Genomic DNA, 20,304 nt, shown 5'->3' with positions numbered 1-20,304 from the left:
AGTTGAGATGTGTGCATTGTGTAATACACTGGAAATATACCTAGTCACATACAGTACTAGGTTCAGCTACAAGAATAGCAAATATGTGAATCTATCAGGCAGGGAAAGTTATTTACAGACTTTAGTAGATCCAGTGCGGAGATTTAAAAGGTTTGAGATATTTATCTCTAAGTATTGTTATCATTTCAATTGCTTGGTTCATTTATCACCTTTTTCTGGATGGGAAAGGGACTGTTGTGACGGTCAAAAGTTGAAGGTTGAGGTGTGGCAAATTGGAAATTCTGATGAAATTTCATGGAAGAATACTTAAACTGCCACTTTAATCACTTTATTCAAACCAGGTTGTCATATTGGCCATAATTATGAACATACTCAAAACAAAGCATGTAACTGCTTCCTGCCAACAGAAGCAAAGTACTTGAAAGACAACCAGTCTTTCATCTAAGGGTCATCATCAAGGTCAATGCCCCTTGATAAAATAACTCTTAAACAGGCAGGATTAAGATAGGAGCGGTTACATAACATTTAAACAGTGTAAATGTTTTTATACCCTACAATGTCCTTTAAAACCTTATTTAAAGTGGGCATTCCTCCACTTTAAGCTAGGACAGGGTACACAGAGATCCTATTTTTGAACTTCAGGTCAGTCTTTTACCCAAGTAGGTGGTTTATTTGGCTGGGATGGTAAAAATAAAATGCAACCATGACTGTAAATTTAAAAAAAATTACATGCTTTTATTCATATTCAAAGATAATGATATAAATGTATATATTACATACTTGACACGTTGGAATTCCTGCATATTACATAACAGGCATAATTTCCCAACGGCCTGTTCATCCAAACATTCTACCCCTGACAGGGACAAGCAGAAACATGAAAGTGCATTCTTGTGACAGCGTAGCCTAGATAATACAACAAAAACACCCTTAAGAATGTGGATAAACAGAACATAAAACAGTTCTGGAACATAAAACAGTTCTTCTGACAGAAAGTCTGTGTATTAAAATTTACACCCACCAAACCCACATCCCCGACAAGAACTTTGGTTGCTTCAAAGCTGTCCACAGTGAAAAACGGAAAGGACGCATTTCTGTGATGTGTCTTGGTGAGTCCCATTCAGAGCAGGCAGAGCACAAACAGCAGGGCTTTCATTGCCACCACAGGCCGGGCACAATGCCGAACGCTGGCACTGGCTGACTGGGCACCAACGCCACGTTTGGGCCATTCTGGGCCACTGCCACTCACTGAGTTTACAGCCACCATTTTCGGACACCATATCAGGTTAACTAGAGGGTACGTCTCCATTCATTAGGGAAAAGGGCTAAATAGATTAACACGTAAGCCCAATTATCCATGGTTCTCTAGCCTCTCAGCAAACGTCTGAAGTAACATTAAGTTTGAAAATAATACGATTTCTGGAAATGCCACACCGATGTGTTGGAATGCACCAGTACAGTGGATGTCTTTATGCAGAGTTTCAGGTGCAAACAAAGCTATAATAGTACATTTCCTGAGTAAACTGGCCACAAAAAGCTGACAATAGAACAATTACTATACCTGCTAACATCCTGTTCTTTGCACCATTGTAAAATGTACTGAAGCCATCAAGATGAACCCAGTGCTGTTCACACCTCAGTACAGGCCGCAATGCTGCAAGAGCCCCTGTGCTATCCTTGAAAAACAAGTTCGTTGACCCTGGAAATTGTGCTGTAGGTTGTTTTGCGCAATATATCCGCTGTGGCTCCTAACAAACAGAGGTACAAGGGATCTAAAAGCAGAGTTGGGATATGTTCCAAATTTAGCCTGAATTACGCGCCTAACTCCAACTCAGACTGGAGTAGGTTTCACTGAACTGAAAGGAACGGTTACAAAATTAAAACAAATTGAGCTGGCTTGGCATTGCATTAAAGTAATTTAGCAGTCGCAGGGATTAAGTTAGTGCTGGATTTTTGGAACTGACAACTCCAAAGTGCAGATCTTTGTGGACTTCTGATGTTTCCTTGCATAGCTGAATAAAGAGAGTTGCTGCTTTTTTTCTGATGGTTCTTCCAACAGCAGCTTGTCTCTTTCACAAAAAGCTTAGCTTTTTTTAATCATTGTGTAGCACAGTCTTCTAAGCATACAAAAAGCAGTCCTACACAAGTGCATGTTTTAGGTAAAATAATATAGAAAATTTTCTCCAATTCAAATGCCTGCAAAAAGAAAGCTCTGCTTGTTTGGAGGTCTTGCCACCGCAACCATGAACAGAAACACTTCCTGAAATGAAGGTGAATTCAACTGCAATGACGGCATACGCATTCCAAAAAGAATATGTAAGAACACCAGTCAAGGTTTTTAACATTTGTTTTCAATATAAGTTTTCCACTCAAGAGGTGATCTTCTGCCTCAGTGAAAGAGTGAACACTGCAGCCACTGTTTTAGTGGTTGCGACACTTGGATACAGTTATCACTGTCATGGAGTGGTGCGTGTCACCTCGAGGGGTCACACAAAGGACTCGGAGTGAGCCGGCACCCTCAGCAAAGACTTGTGCTTGAGGAACGCCGCGATCGACGACTGCCTCTTCACCGTGGGGGACATGGTGACCGGGCGCGCTGTCAGCTTCTCCTCCGAGGGAGCCTGCTGCAGGGCGGCCCCGCCGCCGGTCACGCGGAGCGGCGCCCCAAGCAGCTGCAGGATGTCCCTCGGGCCGCCCTTGCTGACGTACTGCCACGGCTTTTTCCCGCTGGTGTCCCTCAGGGCCACGTTGGCTTTGAACTTGTGCACCAGCAGGCGGATGAGCTTCTTGTGCCCGTGGATGGCGGCGAGGTGCAGCGGCGTGTAGCCGCAGGTGGTCTTGGCGTCCACGTCGAGCTTCATCCCCAGCTTGCTGACGCCGTACCACAGCGTGTTCAGCACCCGGTGGTCCCCGTGCTTGGCGATCCAGTGCAGAACGGTGTAGCCGGAGATGAAGTCCCTCTTGTCCAGCAGGCTGGGCTCCTCCCGGAACAGGGCGTATATCTCGGGCCACGTGCCGGCGGCCGCCTTGACCAGCCAGCTGTGCTCTTTGGGCTCCAGCGGCACCATCGAGCTCCTTGGGAAATAGTGGCCCTCGCCGGGGGGGTGGCTCTGGCCCCCAGGGATGTCGAGCGAGGAGACATCCCTGTAGCTGTGGGTCCGCGAGGGCAGGGACAGGGGGTAGTGGATGCTGAGCGAGGAAGACAGCAGCTGCAGCCGGTTGAGGCGTGCCGAAACTGCGTCATCGTAGAAGGGCTGGTCCAGGTCCGCGCCCAGGCTCCGGCACATTCTGCTGCGGAGCCTGCTGCAGGTTCTCCGGGCGCCGTGTCGCAGCGGGACGGGGGTGGCGCTCCCCGAGCCGGTTCGGGCGGCGCCGGGGTCCTGGCTGTCCAGGTCACCCATGGAGTGGTGCAGGGGGGTCACGTTGCGCTCGGCGCGGTGCAGTAGGGAGAGCATCTTGGCCTCTTGGGCGCGATGGAGCATCTCCTGCACCTTGTCCCCGCACTCGCTCGACAGGCCCCTGTAGTTGAGGCCCTCGTCGCTGGCCCACTCCTCCCTGGGCGCGCCCCGGGGCCAGGCTGCGTCCTCACGGGCGGGCGTGAGGAGGTCGCCGTGGCTGACGGACAGCCCAGCCTGGTGGCACTCTGTGGCCCTGGTGGCAGCGTGGCTCCTGGTGTTCTCCAGCGGTAGGCTGTGGCGCAGCGGCTGTGGGCTGAACGGAGCTGCTTCTCCGCCGTCCACCTTTGGCTCAAACCCCGGGCCATCCTTTGGCCCCGGTAGGCTGCCATTGCTACGGGTTATTAACTGATAATCAGGCAGGGGAGTTGGAGATTCAGAGCAAGCCAACAGACAGGGAGTGGAAGTCGACATCCTAGCAGCACTTCCTTGCGAGGTGTACAAAGGCCGCACTGCGCTTGCTGAATCAGAGACCTTCTGCTGACTTTCATGGCTAAGCTTCCTTGGGACATTACTCTCATGAACATCTTCAGGAACGATTACTTTGTTCTTATTGCATGGATCATCTGGTGACAAGCATAACGCCTTATTTTGTCTGTAGGGCTCGTCAGACTGTCTCAGTTCACAAATATTATCATTTGCACCACCTGTCAGAGCAGGCCTTTGCGACGGGTGAAAAACAGCTTCACGTTCAGAGCTATGAGCTAATACTTGTTGATAACTCTCACCACTCCCATTTGACTCTTCAGATTGTAAATTGAGATGGGATGGTTTCAAAGTGCAAGGGAGGCTACTTGTACTTTCTTGGAGCGCTGTCTGATTAGACGTATAAGGTGGCAAATTTTTGGAGTTGTTATCAAAATTAACATTCAATGAGTTATTATTTACAATTCCAGCAGCTGGTAGTACTTTATCAGAACTCTGAACCGTGTTCAAACGGTCAACGTGAGATGACGTCTTACCTTTTACTTTTAAATCGGGTTGACTATCAGCCTGACCTTTCTCTCGCTTTCTGTGCGAGCTCTCTGGCCGAGAGACTTCTTTTGGCCTCGGTTTTTCAGTTCTTTCGCAAAGTGTCTTTGGTGAGGGGGCAGCTCCGACGTCTCTGACCAGACCCATATATCTTTTTTTCAGCACGACAAAAGACACTCCTCCTTCTTGCTTCACGACAGCCACGGTATTCACGAACCTTTTGAACAAGTCTCTGTTCTGCGTCCTGTTTTCATCGTCCCGAAGGAATGGTCTAAAGTGCGTTAGAAGGTCCGCATTTTTCACTCTCCCATTATTACTGCAGATAAATTTCAACACCGCGTCTTGACTGAATTCGGTGGCCATTGCTATCCGTAAAAGAATTCAGTCCAGAGTTCTTCCCTGCGTGGGTTCTGTCTGTAGGAAGTTTCGGCGTTCATATGACTCCTCCCTAAAGTTTCTGCTAACCCCACCTGCAGCTACATACCTGAGTGATAAACGAGGAGCGTTGACTTAAATCGGGTAATAAATTGTTTTTAAACGTAGGTTGCAGTTTCACATGGTTGCTTCCTATGCATAAATGTTTTTTTATGTGAATACTTGTATAGTGACACCACTTTTGAATTTTGCAATACCCATTACGTGTGATCCGAAGAACAATTTACACGTTTGGGATAAAAGCTGGTTTACGATGTTTCACAAATAACACTATATACTGAATGTCTTGTCCTTCGAAGACCGATTTTTTTATTTGTAAAATCCTACCTACTTTTATAATTCCAATGTATGTACTTGACCGTTTAGTTTGAAATTATGTATGTGGTAGTCCACAAGATAAGGAATTCTTGCACGATCTTTAAATGTCTGTGAGTTTCCGTAACATTTGAAATAAACCAGGCAAACTGTGGTAACAGTTTTACCGGTATGGTGTGAAAAGCTGGAGACACTTCGCAGAACACCAAACAGAGACACACGAGCATCATAAGCGGCGTAGCACGGCGCTGGAACATGTTTTCTGGTATGACCATAGTATGAAAACGGACAGGTCATGTGTTATAACAATGCAAGGATTTCCATAGGATAAGGGTTTCATGGTGATCACCAATATTCGTGATTTCCCGTAAAAATTTCCATTTCTGATTTTAAAAATACCAATATAAAAATATAAAAAGCTTCCAATATCGCACTGCAAAAATGAAGAACTGCTTTGTATTTTAATTCTTTTTTTTTCCAAATAATATGTTCATTGTAGCTGTTTTTTCCCTCAGATATTGATACCCACCTCTAGCCTTTAATGGGACAACGAAACTATGTTTGATGACCGTTCGAGCATTGTATTGTGGTTCCCATCTTCCAATCCCTTCACATGGATTCAGAGCAGATGTATGTCGTGTATACATATTTCACACAAAGAACACTGCTCTGAGCTTAAAGAGACAAAGCGCAATCATTCAATAACACTAGCCACTCGACTATAAACGAACATTGGATGGTGGCTTCCTTTATATTTGCCTCTGGTCAAAGACCCTTTGTACAAATTTATTCAGATGACTGGTTGTAGACCAGGCATTCATTCTCTCCGCATTCTTTGCAACATGCAAGAACACAAAGAACACAGACAACTGGAAATGAAGGGACATTTCTCTTTATTGGTGTCCAGCAGTACAGAGGCAGTTATCACAGCCTGGCTTCGGAAAGAGCTTTTTGCAAAAACAGCGAGCTTGTATTGAATGAACAGCAAAATAAATGTGAATGAACAAAGCTTTTTTTGATATCTTCATTTTTGCATTTTTTAAAGAACATTTCACAAACTGAATCTGCATCATGCCTGCCCTGGTTTGATCATAGGTAACACATTGTATTGCCTCTTTTGTATAAATGACGTTTAATGCTTCGTTAAAACTTGTGATAGGAATATTTTTATCCGTATTAAATGATAAACGTTACTGATTGAGAAAGGCGGTGAATGGGGCTTTGCTCCAAGAGCAGGGAAGAGGTGAAACAAATCAAACCTTTATGATGACACAATCTAATTGCAGACGTTTTAACTTTTCCTCACCATTTAGTATTTTCACTTGGGCAGCTGAACACATACTTTTCTACGCTTTGACAACACACATTTTCTGGCATTCACTTGTACTCATCAAAGCATGTTTTTTGTGATTAACTTGAAACAACACCAACACGACATGCGGTGAGAGAGGCTTAGGCAGGAGGAAAAAAAAAAAACAAAACAATGATTTCAAGCGATGAAACCTCAAGAACATTCTGATGATGGAAATGATTGAGGTGACAATCATCAACATTAGTCGAACAGCTGTAAACAAAAAAAAAATCACAGGGAAAAGAGTAATTCTACTTTTTTTGGGGACATTTGCTTTTATACTTTTTTTTGTCTTTTTTTAACGTTTTGTATTTGTGCTCGAAAATGGTTATGAATCAGCAAATTTTTTTTGTGTTTTTGGCTCAATCCAGCCAGGAGAGATAATGCCCGAGACTGCGGCGGCTCCCTTTTCTTCCCTGTTGCTCTGATGGGAAGGTGACAGAAGGCCTTTTTTTAATTTCCTTTTGCTTCTAGGTGACTGGGACGGGCTGCAGCGGGGGGCAGGGTGAGCTGCTGCCCTCCTGCCGAACCAGCGAGGTACTGCAGGCCAGACCCTGCCCCTGTCCCTGCCCCTCCCCCCCGGCGCCCTCCTGGACGCTGTCTTCGTTGTAGAGGCGCTTGATCCCATCGTAGAACTCGTCCACCTCCATGGCCTCCACCTTGCGCTTGGTGGTGGGCTTGCAGTGTGGCGGGCGAGCCGGGTGGTTCGGGGGTTGGGCGAGCAGGGCGATGGCGGGACCCCAGGGGTGGCTCCTGTCCCCGGCGGCCTGGGAGGCCGGCGGAGGGGCGTCTCCCCAGCCGCGAGATGCCAAGCTGTGACGGAGGGGCTGGTAGATGTACACAGTGTTGGGAGGCAGGGAAGCCCGGCATGGAGACAGGACACGTGCCACAAGCTCTCGGCAGCTGATGAGCTGGGAGCTATCAATCTGCAAGGGGAGCGCACAGAAGCAAAAGGGTGGTTTCAGTGAAGGACCATAATTTAGCTGTACCGCTTACTGGATGAAAGCTTGTTGTTGGCATTTTCACCAGAAGTCAAACAATAAAGAAAATGATGCAAAATTCTCTTAAACAGAGGAGCAGCACCTCAAGGGCACTGATATATTTTTGCCATTCAAGCACCAAAGGCAGACAAGGCAGGCAAAATTTTATTTTAGAACTCTGTGATTCATAAATGAGCGTTTCCTTGCCAGAAGCAGATGGTGTGGACACACAGACCATGTCTCACAGAAACAAACAAGGAGCCCCACTGATTTTGTTTGATATGAAGCTTCCTGAGCTCATGGAAATGTCCACGAGATATTGTTTATTTTAATGTCACTCCTTACACATTGATGTCAGCATCAGATGTTACAATTTTGTTGCAAAATAACCTAGCTAGCCAGCTGTGTACAATGCTCTTTCTAAAATCCATCTAAATAGTTATTCTCACTATTGCTAAAATATGTAACTACTTTGCTTAGCCCAACTGGGTAGCTAGTATTAAGGCAATGAGAACAAGACCTGCTTGTGCATTTCATTTAAAACTTCTTTTAAATGGGCACACATTATTTTGTGGGTTTTAGCTGCCCATCCTGTCTGCTGAGAAATATTGTATGCCCCTGGGGCGTGAACGTGTTTTAAGCCCCTTATTAACAGCAGTGTTCAGCAGCATAACAAAACATCGCCTGCTATCAGATACCAACAGAAGAACAAGAGCATACAAGGCAGAATTACAGGGGCAGTCTGTTGACCATTACCTGTCTAGACCAGTTATAAGTCGCCAGTGTTCAGTAACGGCAAACAGCAAAAACTGGAATGGCCTTGGCTGAGGGCGGCTGACCTCTGGCTTACCTGCGCTTTCTTGAGCAGATTGATAGTGAGAGCCAGCCAATCAGGACAGCACTTCTCCAGCTCCAGCGTGATGAGGGCCAGGGCCAGCATGGATCCCTTGATCTGCAGCAGCGTGTGGTGGGCCAGGCAGTGGTGCAGCTGCCGGGTGAGCTGTGCCATGTGCTGGGACGGGTTCGCCGCCAGCAGACCCACCAGGAACTGGGACTTGCATGACAGCACCATCGCATGGAACTGCGGCCGAACAAAACATACGAAACCACGTCAAGCCAGTGAACAGTTTTACAGACACATCATCTTCGGCTAACCTTCACTGAATGGAAAAAAACTAAACTAAGACAACACAACAAACTAAAACAAACACTCCTGATGAGAGAAACACTTTTTCCCCCTGACCTTTCAAAGAACTTTTAGCTTGGTTTAACTTGGATGCCTTTTCTTGCTCCCCAGCCTATGTCTCTTCATAAATCAGGATTTTGTGTCATGAACGAAATCATGGAAGTATTTTTGTAAATGCTGTAAATGTGGATGCTCTGGAAATGTGGGCTACCAGTACCACTAATAATATTAATCTTAGATCAGCTTTAATAATTCATCGAGTTCTAAGACACAACACAGCCGTGCCATTTCTGTTATATGCATTCTTCCGTCATGAAGCATTTTTTTATGCCAGGGTAAGCAACTACAATCAAATGTGTGAGTTAGCAGGTTAGGTTTTCTGATTCCTCAGAACTGTTTGCAGAATGGTTATGTATCGATGGCATATGTGTGCATGTTTAAAAGTCTACATAAATTTAATTCTTAGAGATAACTATGGTAATTTTAAAGAAAATATGCCAGAGAATTACTCTTTGCAGTCCAACTGAAGTGGGTCACACTTCACAAATGTTAATGTGCCTTAAAAATGGACATAAAAATCTAAAAATGTGATTAAAATGTCAAAGAATTTATTCAGTTAATGAGTATAAATCCTTGCATTCAACAAATTACTTTTCTGTAACATACAAAGTGTTACCTTTATTTGGGAAACCAACAGCAAGACAAAATAGGTGTCTATGTTAAACGAACCCTTTTTGTATTACACAACAACCCATTTATTATTTTCAACTGGAAAGCCAAATAAAACTAAATTAAATGCACATCGTGTAGAAACAGTCATTTAAAATATTGTAGGATTAATTATTGTTGTATACCTTTGATCAAAGTGCATGGCCTACAGCCTGAATGACTTTTGTTCTCACATCACAAACAGAATAAGAAATGTACAGTTTACTCAGTGGGTGGCAGCAATGTGCTTTGAGTGCTGTTCTTTTCCTTCAGTTAAAAGCACTGTCACAAATGTATGATTTATGCCACAGTATGACGATTTATGGTGGATTCTTTCTACTCCGTGAGTCAATTTACAATGTAACAACAAGATGATCGTTTTTAATTTAGCTATCTTTTCAGATATTGCCAATACATGTACTATGATGACAAATTATTCTGGTGAATTCTCCCCCATTTAAACTTCTTAAAGGAGTACCAAGCCACGCTGTACTGATTTAGGAGCACCAAACTACACATGCAGTACTGTAATGTCTTACTGCTTGAGCTTGCTTCACTCACATGTAAAGCTATTTTGAGACAACAGAACGTGTTTCCAAGGCGGCAGCTCTCCCTAATTCAACAGCACTGAATTCAGCACCGAACGATGCTGCAACTCACAATGTGAAGGAAGTCCAGCGGTGTTGCCGTGTGCAGGTCCCAGTTCAGCTTATCCAGAATGATCCTCTCCATTCGCAGGATTTCGGATGGAGAGCAGCCACAGCCACTGGTCCTGGCGAGGTCACGCAGGGCCGGGATGTGCTGCAGACAGACGAGACTTAGCCCAGGCCATTCCCCCTCTTTTGTGCTGTCCCCGATGCTGCTGCCAGGCCTCCCATCCCTACAGTGCCAGCTGGCACCAGGGGCTCTGGACTCCTTACTGCAGCTTTATGCCATATCATTTCCCCACTGAAAAAATCTGGACTTAACACTTGCACAGCAGAGAGGGCTAAATGTAGAAATCCTCGCTCTTTTCTGAGTCACTGAGAAATGAGTAAGCATTACGCAAGTTTTTTTTCCCTTTATGACTGAACTGACATATACTAAAAAGTAGCACAGACAGCTGGGCATCAATTTAAAGTACTGCATGAAAAAGATGAGCTTATTCTCACTGCATGGGCTTTTCTGAATTTAGCACTGCATTGTTTCATTTACCAGATTTTTGCAATACTAATATTTTTGAACACCGAGACACGGTGAGCTATACCTGAAGATTCTTCAGGAGAAGGCACCACTTTTTTCAACTGACAATTACTGCAGCAATGCCTTGGAGAATATTACAATTACATGAATTGAAATGGCACATTTTGACACATTTTTTCAACACTGCTTGTCAGCAAAGGACTATGTCTTTTGGCTTGGAGATAAGCGTAAGCGGTCCTTGAAACGTCTAGCAAATTTGCAAATGAGAGACTGCTACTAAAAACATGGCTGTCATCAGCCAATCAAGCTGTACATACATTTCAAAGGTCATTAATCCTATACCATTCGGATGTTTTCTGACAAAACTGTAGCGATCACTGGGAAGTCTCTACTCAGCAACTCATGTTGTTAAGTCATATGGTACATATGGTGACCATATTCAAACTTGTGCACCCTGTTCACATGGGAACCGAATGCCAAATATGCAACAAGCATTGCCTGGCCTTACATTTACATTAATACTTAATTCACTAAGACAATCTTATCAAGGGCAACTTACAAAAAGTACATTCAACTGCACTGGGAATGTTGCTGTACAGATGTAGCGTGGAACTAGGGCACCTAAAGTTTGACCATGAATAAATAAAAATGGCTGCCACGAAAAGTCAAAAAACACGTTTTTTTTCTCACAAACTCCAATTCGAGTGAGCACTCCAGGGGGGCTTTCCTGCAACTTATCAGCCCCCAGCAGAAAGATCCGTATCAATACGTCACACAGATCAGCTGCCACACTGGATTTTGTGCTAGCGAGGCCTGTCTTCTGCTCGGCCCCCATTTTTCTGGCTAGTTTTATTAAGTATTTTTTATTTACAACAGCTGAGTTCTTCCGGGGCTGTAAAACAGAAGAAAATCCTTTCTAGATCCTATTGTATACCTGATTCTACACCAGATATAGGATACCAAGATATTCAAATGAAACTTGTGATCTCTAGATCTAAACTAAGCAGAAAATACAACAGTGCTGTAACTAGACATTAGTGTACCCAAATTCTTGGTTTGCCAACTCATTTGTTTTTTTGGGGAAAAAAAAAGAAGAACAGAGGCAAAGATTCCGGATGGACAACAAGGAACTGGAACTGACCATGAGGCACTGCAGAATGACTTGGAAGTATTGCTAATTACAGTTGTCTGTCTACTATTCAAAAATGATAGCATGGAAGCAATAATTATATTTCAAAATCAATCCTATTGTTTTTTTTTCTTCTTATGCAGATGCAGAGAGAGGACCTGTTTGTAGGTAAAGTCTGTAGGTTCTGTGCTGAATGCCAACTAAAATGCTAATTTTTCTTGAAGAGATTGCTGTCTTTCGAGTTCCTGCAAGCTGGGTTGAAGCAAGAGGGCCTTAAGAGCTTTATCCCCTGCAATCTCCTTTGCAAATCATAAAATAGAAGCGCTTCACTGCATTGAAATTACCTCTGCAAAAACGAACTGAAATACATCTGGACAGTATGTCCATCACCAACTACGTAAGTGCAATCGACCTTAAGTCAAAGGTCAGACGATTCGAGGTGCACACCTCATCTTCCTCGCTGGTCTTGGCGGCCAGGAAGAAGCAGGCGATGGCAATACAGCGCAGGTACTTTGGGCGGGCCTGAGGACAGAGGGACAGAGACAAGGATGTCCTTTCAGTATTGCGTTGCTGTAAAAATCAGCATGTGAAAACCAGTGAAAGAAATTAACTGCACCCTCCTTCCTGACAGGAAGCAGGGAGGGGGAAGCCATCTGCACTTGCTGAGGACCCACTTATTAGATGCAATGCTAACACAATGGGAGGGAAGGGGGCCATACTAGAGATACAGGAAGTGAAGAGGTCTGCAAACAGGTCCCAGTTCCTATACACGTTGCACTTCCTGGAAAACAAGCTTGGCTTCACAAACAACATCCTGAAGAGAAAATGCCTAAGTATTACACAGACCTAAATGAGACTGGTGATACCCAAACTGTAGCTGGTGGTGTTTATTTCATATCCCTCCTTTATGCAGAACTCTGAGAAGTTACATTTTTTCATGCTGTATGATATTTCTCTAGTATTTACATGCATAATTGAGCATGGCGAATTTCCTCCTTCAGCAGATGATGCAAGACGGCCTTACTACCAGCCACAGCTTTTCACAGGAGTGAGTAAGGAACTACAAAACACTGACAAAAAAAGCACTGCTGGTTCATTGCAGAAAAACATTTTGCGAGTATATGACTATGTTGTTTATGCATGGTGACTGGTATTAAGACTGGGTTGCATCACCACCAGGAGAAGGTTTGGGTTTGAGGCTTTCATGACATGGATTGGCATGCTCAGCTACGATGGGAAGTACTTCATGCTTATCATAAAACAAACATTTTCCATTTTTGACCCAAGTTCTGCTTTAATATGTCCATTACTTCATTTATTATCATTATACTGTAAGGTTTCAAATAAGGATGTGGCTCAGCAAGTTGACTTTTAAATACAACTTCATTCACCCCCAAAGGAGAATAAGCGTCAACACTAACATATTATTTTTAATTTTTGTGATTAGCGACAACAGGAAAGAGATATGGGCAAATTTCAGAACATTAATGCCTACTGTGAATAAGACCAAGTAGCCATCTGTATCACTGTGAAGGAGGAGCCGTAACCTGTCCCCGAAACTTAGAATGATTTGTTTTTGGTAACTTGTTGGCTGTATTTTTAAATTATTAAATGTTTGTGTGAATTGTATTAATGGGATTCCTCTTCAAATCAATTCACCAGTTTGGCAATAACCTGATAATCTGACTCCATTGACTTAAATTCAAAACAGGGTCATCATTGTTACAGTAATTGTCCACGCCTAACCAAATACTTGTTGACTGGTTCCACCAGTCTAATCAAAGGCTAGTTGAATACAAGTGTTTGTGGTTGGAGGAGTCACACTTTTCCAGCTATTTGAGACTGAGGCTTGGCTCAGGCTAGTTTCTAGTTACTTGTCTTTTTTCTCCTTCTGTGTCTTTTATGTGCTGTGCATCACCAGCACCATTACAATCATACTGTTTGTTCCTCTGTTCAACATGTTCTTCACATGAAATTTTTATGCCTCTTAATTCCCTGAGTAACCCACTGGTAATGAACAGCAATAATTGCATAATATAAATGTCAAGGCACTGAAGCATTCTCCTCAGGCACTGAAATAAGCTGCACAAAATCCCTTATATAAGCCAGTCCCTTTATCCTTTTCATAAATCATATCATCAGAGACTTGGCATGCATCAGGTTGGCTTTGACGAAGCACCATAAAACAGACTAGACTTTCCACATTATTTCACCGACCAGATGCTGTCATATAACAATAAGGAAGAGGCTTGTGAGGTAAAGAGGCCACAGTCTCGACAGTGCACTCAGCTGCGTACATTAATAACATATAAGGCAATGCAGATAAGAAGTGCAGACCAATGCAGTAAATGTAGGCCTTACCTACATTACTGAAAAGGTCTTCACACGTACACACATTACAAGAAACCGACTACCACTCATGCAAAAAAAAAAAAAAAAAAATAGAGAGACTGCAGACGAATAAACTACTTACCTTCACAACTGCTAAAAACCTGTCCAAAATGCTGATGGCCAAGGAGAGGGTCTCTGGGTAAAGTTTGAGGCTGCTGTGCAGATCAGAGAGCCATCGGACTGCCTCATCACGCTGAGCAGGGGAGATGTCTGTATCCTGAGGATTAAACCACAGAGGAAATGGCAGCTGGGTTAAAAAAAAAAAAACTACCACAACACAGCCAAACTGTGTGGTTATACTGTGGATGCCTAACATTTTGTTATGGTATTATATTATTACCAACTCAGTTCCACTATTACGACTGAGCTGAGAGTTCATGTATAATCAGCCTATCACTTCACATAAAACTTCCACAGGTAAAAATAACACAAGATTCAGTTTAATGTCATTTAATTAATTAGAATCTATACTAAAACACTGTGGCAAATGTTTTCAGGTGAATGACAGCATTTTTAAGCACCTTCTTGATAATTTCTCCCTTTTCACCAAATCTGGAATTGCCAATAGGAGAACAGCCTCACCTCTACACACCCTCCATGCTTGTGCAGGAGTGCTGAAGGGAGACAAATGGAATCCTGTAGCACAGCGTTTCTCAAACCTCTCCTGGAGTACCACCTGTCCTGCATGTTTTAGATCTCTCCCTGCTCCAACACAGCTGATTCAAGATCTAAAACATGCAGGACAAGTGGTACTCCAGGAGAGGTTTGAGAAACGCTGCTATAGCACATTTGCATGCTACCAGTGCTAACTTTCACACTTCAAGTCCCAGAGTAACCTACTGATCAGTCTGTGCAGAACAAGTGCACTGACCAGCTGAGCCACTTGGGAGCCTGCTGACAGATGCCTTTTAATTGTCTTAGAAGGACGAGATTGAGATTCAATTCCTCAGATAGTTTCAATTTCAATCAGAGCACGTTCGACAAGAAAAACAGCCCAGTTCCTAATATTTATCATAACTCTATCTCAGATGTTGTGCGAAGCAGTAGACATCTGTGTCCGCATTAAGACACACTTCAGACTCTTCAAAGAGAGTCGACACTTACAATACATCTGAAGGGTCACTCAGGCAGATTTAGTTCCACTGGACAATCGATAAACCTCATAAAAAGATCAGAGCTGGGATGAGATTATGCCTAATTGCTTCTCTGAAGTCCACTGCCAGATGACTTTCACCTGCCTCTCTGAGGCCAGTCTTGGGATAATCTCCATTAAGTTCAAACACTTTCTGTAGCACATATTTTTCAAGATCAGCATGCTTTTCGAAGGTTACACAATGGAGAATCGTTAGAATCGTTCCACGTGAAATCAACACGAAATTGGCGTGACCCTTTCTGATTGTCCTGAAATTTGGCATGAAAAACCCTCCTACAGAGGGAGACTTTGGAAAATTTCACATTTGTATCTAAACCAGGTATCGAGATATGCTTTATTAACAACGGAATACTTATGAAGTCTTTAGCCTGCTCAGGCTATATAAATATTAACAAGGGAAACTGGCTTGGCTGAGTTTTAGAAACTTACCATGATACATCAAGTTGGACTGGCTCACTCATATCTCACATTCAAGAGGTGATGACATTCTAGTGGGTTATCGTGAACAAAGTATTGACTAATGAAAACATTTCAATAGGAGGAGGAAGGTGGTATCATGTGGAAGACATGAGGGAAGCTTCAAACATGTTGTGCAATAGGATAACAAAAAAGATCATCATGAGAATCCTGAAAGACTGCTGACCATGTAAGTTAGCTGTCAGGCTTAGTTTTCAAAATCTGGCTCGCGTGATTCCAAACAGAAATGGCTCTCATCCCAAATCAGTTCCAAACTGTCCACTGCCACCAGCAGAATATAGTCTCCGATCAGTGCTGCAAATAGGAGTATGGTGCGAGCAAAAAACAAGAAGGGGATACATCTTAGGCTACTTTAACAACAAAAAGAAAGGAGTTTTTATTCTTTTCACACTTGCCTTGGTTCCCCACAGCACAATACATATTAAGTTAGTTACACTTTATTGATAAAGTGGGCACTGTAATATAATAGAAGAGAAGGGATCTTGTCAACACAATGCTCCAAAAGAAAATCATGGAGACCAAGTAATTTGTTCCATTCCTGTCCCAGAGGGCCTACCTGATTGGATGGGTTTTTTGGCACGTAGACCTTCCACATCTTGGCTTCCCTAGAGGTTGCCTTTTCCAGGAGAAAAGACAACCTCTGGCACTCCAAGGGTTCGGCAAGTTTCATCACAACCCCTGGATACGCCTACCTCCCCACTGGACACAGCTACCTGTGCGAGGAAAAGCACCAAAGGAATTAACATGGATTAGGATGTGGGACACAGGCTTGGCTCTAAATATCTCCAGCTGATTCAAAATCCAATGACTTGAATGATCTAGAACCAATCACAACATGTGATGACATGGCATGCCTCTCCTCATCTCTCTACACTGGTTATCTATTATGGCTCGGATAACATTCAAAACTCTGGTTCGCACCCAGCAAGTGGTATGAACAGCACCTCCATATGTACAATCTATTATTCCACCCTACACTCCAGCCAGATCAATCTACTCTGTTACCTCTGGTCACTTTAGCAGTCCCCTCCTGGAAGGGGTGCTCATCAGGATCATGTCCCTTCTCTACCATGGCACTTGAGTGCTGGAATGAGCTCTCCACAGCTGTCAGGACAGTGGAACCCAATTCCATTTTCCGGCCCAGACTTAAAACCCACTGACTACACCTTGGCTGCCTGAACTCGGACCCCTCCCCCACCTAAGATTATGGTACAGATAAAGGTAAAACTGGCTGTGATTTATGCGCTGAAGACAAAAGCCTGGTGATAGTTTAACCTGTCTGCGCCAGCCAGCATACTGTGGCAATTAAAGCTTCTCAGGGTTCAGGCTTGGTGGCTGGTAATTAGTGGTAAGAGTTTAAGATCGTGCACCTTATGACCACACCATTCGTGAACATGTGTCCCGCAATGACAAAGCCTATTTCACGGATTGCGTGAATGACTCTCTTTAAACACGTCTACTTGCCTGACCTTACTGAATACACTTTTCGTCAGTTACTGTGTCTTCCAAATTAATAAATGTAAAAGAGGGTAGAAACCGTCATCTTTAAACAAACAGCACATGGGCCCATAATCCATTTAAATATATACACAAACGACCCTTTGAATAATATGTATATTATTATCCAATCTACAATTCTGTAAAATAACAAATAAGTAAGTAAGTAAGTAAGTAAGTAAAAAAAAAAAACAAAAAAAAAAACAAATAAAGGCTAATGCAAATTTGCTCCTCCGGTCTGACTACCGTCACAGATATCCACAGTACTGTAAACACATAGTGTTTACCCAATACACTGGACAATTCCAGGTGCTGGGGAAAAAACGCTACCAATATATCTTTGCGTGGTGAAGTCTAAATCTGTGCTTTCTTTTTTTTAATTATCAATGACTGTGCAAGGTTATCCCGACATGGTTAAAACTGTACATCACCTACAACCGAATTAAATCAATCAATAGCATGGTAATAAAAAAAAAATCAACCCAAAACAAAAGTAGGCCTATAATCTATTTCGATCAGTTCAGGCATTCAAGTTAGTGTTTCAGTTGCACATTAGTCACGCATACCCTGTACCACAAAGGTGTCTTTCACTTTCAAATGAAAACGTAATGCACGGGGAAAACCATACAGTAAGAGAACATAGTTTATCTCATCATGTGCTTTGCCAAGAATAATACACTGAAAAAGTCATGTCATTTTGGTGCGTTCGCCATAAATCGCGTCATTGATAATTTCCCCTAGTCTTACTAGCACTGAGTTAAGACAAGGTTTTATTACAAGCTGTCATTATTATAATAGACATGTTTGAACACATCCATGGTAAAATTTCTGTCTATAAATACATTCTAAAGTAACCGAATGCTGCATGTTGCAGTAATGTAATACTGCATGCATTATCTTGCAGACGGCATAACTTAGCCAGCTAAGACACTCAATTTCAACAATGACAACGTCTTTGTATCCCGTGTTTTGGTAGGTAATACAATCCATTACAGGAAGCATCCACTTTATTTTTTATATCTTCATTTAACATAACGTTATTTAGGTAGCTCTACAGACGAACAGATGGTCATAATGTTCGCCACATCATAAACATCAGTTAACGTTAGCTGCTTAAGGGATTTAAGAGTATTCAGATAACGTTATGCGTTTTCCTAACAGAATGCCAACAAAAACGATCTACTGAGTAAGTCACTATGTTTTCAAACATGTTGGTTTAGGCAAAACCTACACAGTTTTTAATTCTCACTGACAATCTATTAACTGTATTACAATATATGAGGAAACGTACAGTCGCACATAATACTGTTGTGTATAGGTGTAGCTACCTAGCCAGTTAACTTATCTGTTAAGCACTACTGTCTGTCTTGCTAGCTAACTTAGCAAAACAAACACAGTAAGCTATCAAGTGGGATAGCGGGTGAATATGACATTGTTTGCTTGTTTACAAACATATTTAGCAAGTTAGCAAGCTAATAGAGTGAAGAAAGCTTAGCAAGCATAGCTAACATTTCCGAGAACCCTGTTAATAAGGTCCAGGCGTTTAAATGGCTGTTTGGCTAGCGATCATTAGCGCTACGGAGAATATCCTTTTTATAGCTAATGTTATGTAGCCGGCTAGCTAGTATAATTTCCATAACCAAATGTCAATAACGTTATAAAGTCATCAGCTAGCTGGTTTAGCTAAGTAATATCTCACCTCCCCTGCAAAGCCGTGAGAGTCGCAGTTCGACTTGGCGATCATCCGGTCCATTAAACTGAAGCTAAATAAAAAGGCAAATCTGTTTTTGACCTTTTTAATCGTCCATTTTGCTTTCCGTGTTGTTTTTTATATGGGGGAAGAAAAAAAGAAGGGGATCCTTCCAAATTGATATTAAAAATAAAATGAACGGAATATAGACAACACGTCTACTTCCGAGGAGGGGGGACAGAAAAGGAAGGACGCAGGTCCGCCCACTTTCTGTAATACGCAGTCCGTATCAAAACATACGGACGATTTCATGAAAATACAGCTATTCAGTCTTTTAAAATTCGATCAGCTGCCCTAGTAAATGCATTTTGTGATTTAATAACCTACATTTGTATGATATATGTGTACATGTTTGAATTTTGTGTATTTGTGTAATAAGGACTACTTTCTCTCGCGAATGAACCCTTCAAAATGGCTGTTATGTAATGTGGTTTCCTTTTTCTTTTGCTTCCTTGACTGAGCCAGCGGCAGTAGGGGGATGAATCTGCCGACAGTAGAGGGTGTTCTTAGCTTCTAGTACAACCAAAGCAGTTCGCTGACTTTCCAGTTCGAGTAAATTATCGAAAATAAGAATAACTGTCTTTCAGATGTAGACACTGATTTAGAGCGTTTTATTAAATACAGAAACTGCATGCACATAGAAAGCCACGTCGTGGTTCTCAGGGGCTCTCTCACAGATACAAGCTACCAGAATCGCATTTGGCTATAAAAAGCTTTGAAAACAAAAAACACACAGCTGTGACAGAAATACAGAAGTGAATAGAATCAGCCACACAGCTGATGGCTATAGAGAAATATTTTACAAATAAATATTTTATTCTGGTACATTGCTCAGAACACGACTCTAATAATGTGTATTTTTCATTTTACGTAAAATCAAACCTTGTCCTTCGTTTTGCACCTGCATTTATTTTAAACTTTAATAGATGTGTAACGTCGCATAATAAAGTGTTAAAGGCCCACTAGCGTTGTAATGTAACTAGAGCACTGGTATAGCGTAACTGTAGATGAACGTGACATTATTTTGAAGTATTATATGTATGGCAGCAATGCAGGATGGTCTTGCATCAGAGATTTCGGTTTTGACTAATAGGAAGATATGACTCAGTCAAAATGTATTATAACAATGCAAGGAGCGCAGAGTACCTTTTGAGTATCTCGGCACGCCAAGACAGGTGTTTTTATTTATTTATTTAGTTTTTTTTTTTTTTTTAAGTCGACAGTACGTCCTCTCGTCTTAGCAACTGGGATAGGGGTGATGGTACAAGATTCAAGACAACAACGAAGTATGTGTGTTAAAATTCTGAATGAGGCACTGCTGGC

General features: G+C 42.6%; 2 protein-coding genes across 2 annotated transcripts; both read right to left on the bottom strand.

Moving 5' to 3' along the window:
• Window positions 1-2,486: 2,486 nt before the first annotated feature.
• On the bottom strand, window positions 2,487-4,827 carry LOC118777631 (ankyrin repeat domain-containing protein SOWAHB-like). Its single transcript, XM_036528736.1, has one exon. It carries the CDS (start codon window positions 4,788-4,790, stop codon window positions 2,487-2,489), a length of 2,304 nt encoding a protein of 767 aa, XP_036384629.1. The 5' UTR covers window positions 4,791-4,827.
• Window positions 4,828-6,053: 1,226 nt separating this feature from the next.
• Window positions 6,054-19,185, bottom strand: ccni (cyclin I). The gene is made up of 7 exons (XM_036529720.1): window positions 18,931-19,185; window positions 16,291-16,447; window positions 14,187-14,321; window positions 12,161-12,235; window positions 10,063-10,203; window positions 8,359-8,589; window positions 6,054-7,454 (listed from the first exon to the last, which is right to left on the bottom strand). Exons 2-7 carry the CDS (start codon window positions 16,402-16,404, stop codon window positions 6,999-7,001), a joined length of 1,152 nt encoding a protein of 383 aa, XP_036385613.1. The 5' UTR covers window positions 16,405-16,447; window positions 18,931-19,185; the 3' UTR covers window positions 6,054-6,998.
• Between the last annotated feature and the right edge of the window lie 1,119 nt (window positions 19,186-20,304).

The sequence above is a fragment of the Megalops cyprinoides genome, chromosome 5, assembly GCF_013368585.1.
Source record: "Megalops cyprinoides isolate fMegCyp1 chromosome 5, fMegCyp1.pri, whole genome shotgun sequence".
Taxonomy (NCBI): Eukaryota; Metazoa; Chordata; class Actinopteri; order Elopiformes; family Megalopidae; genus Megalops; species Megalops cyprinoides.
This window is presented reverse-complemented; position numbering and strand designations above follow the sequence as displayed.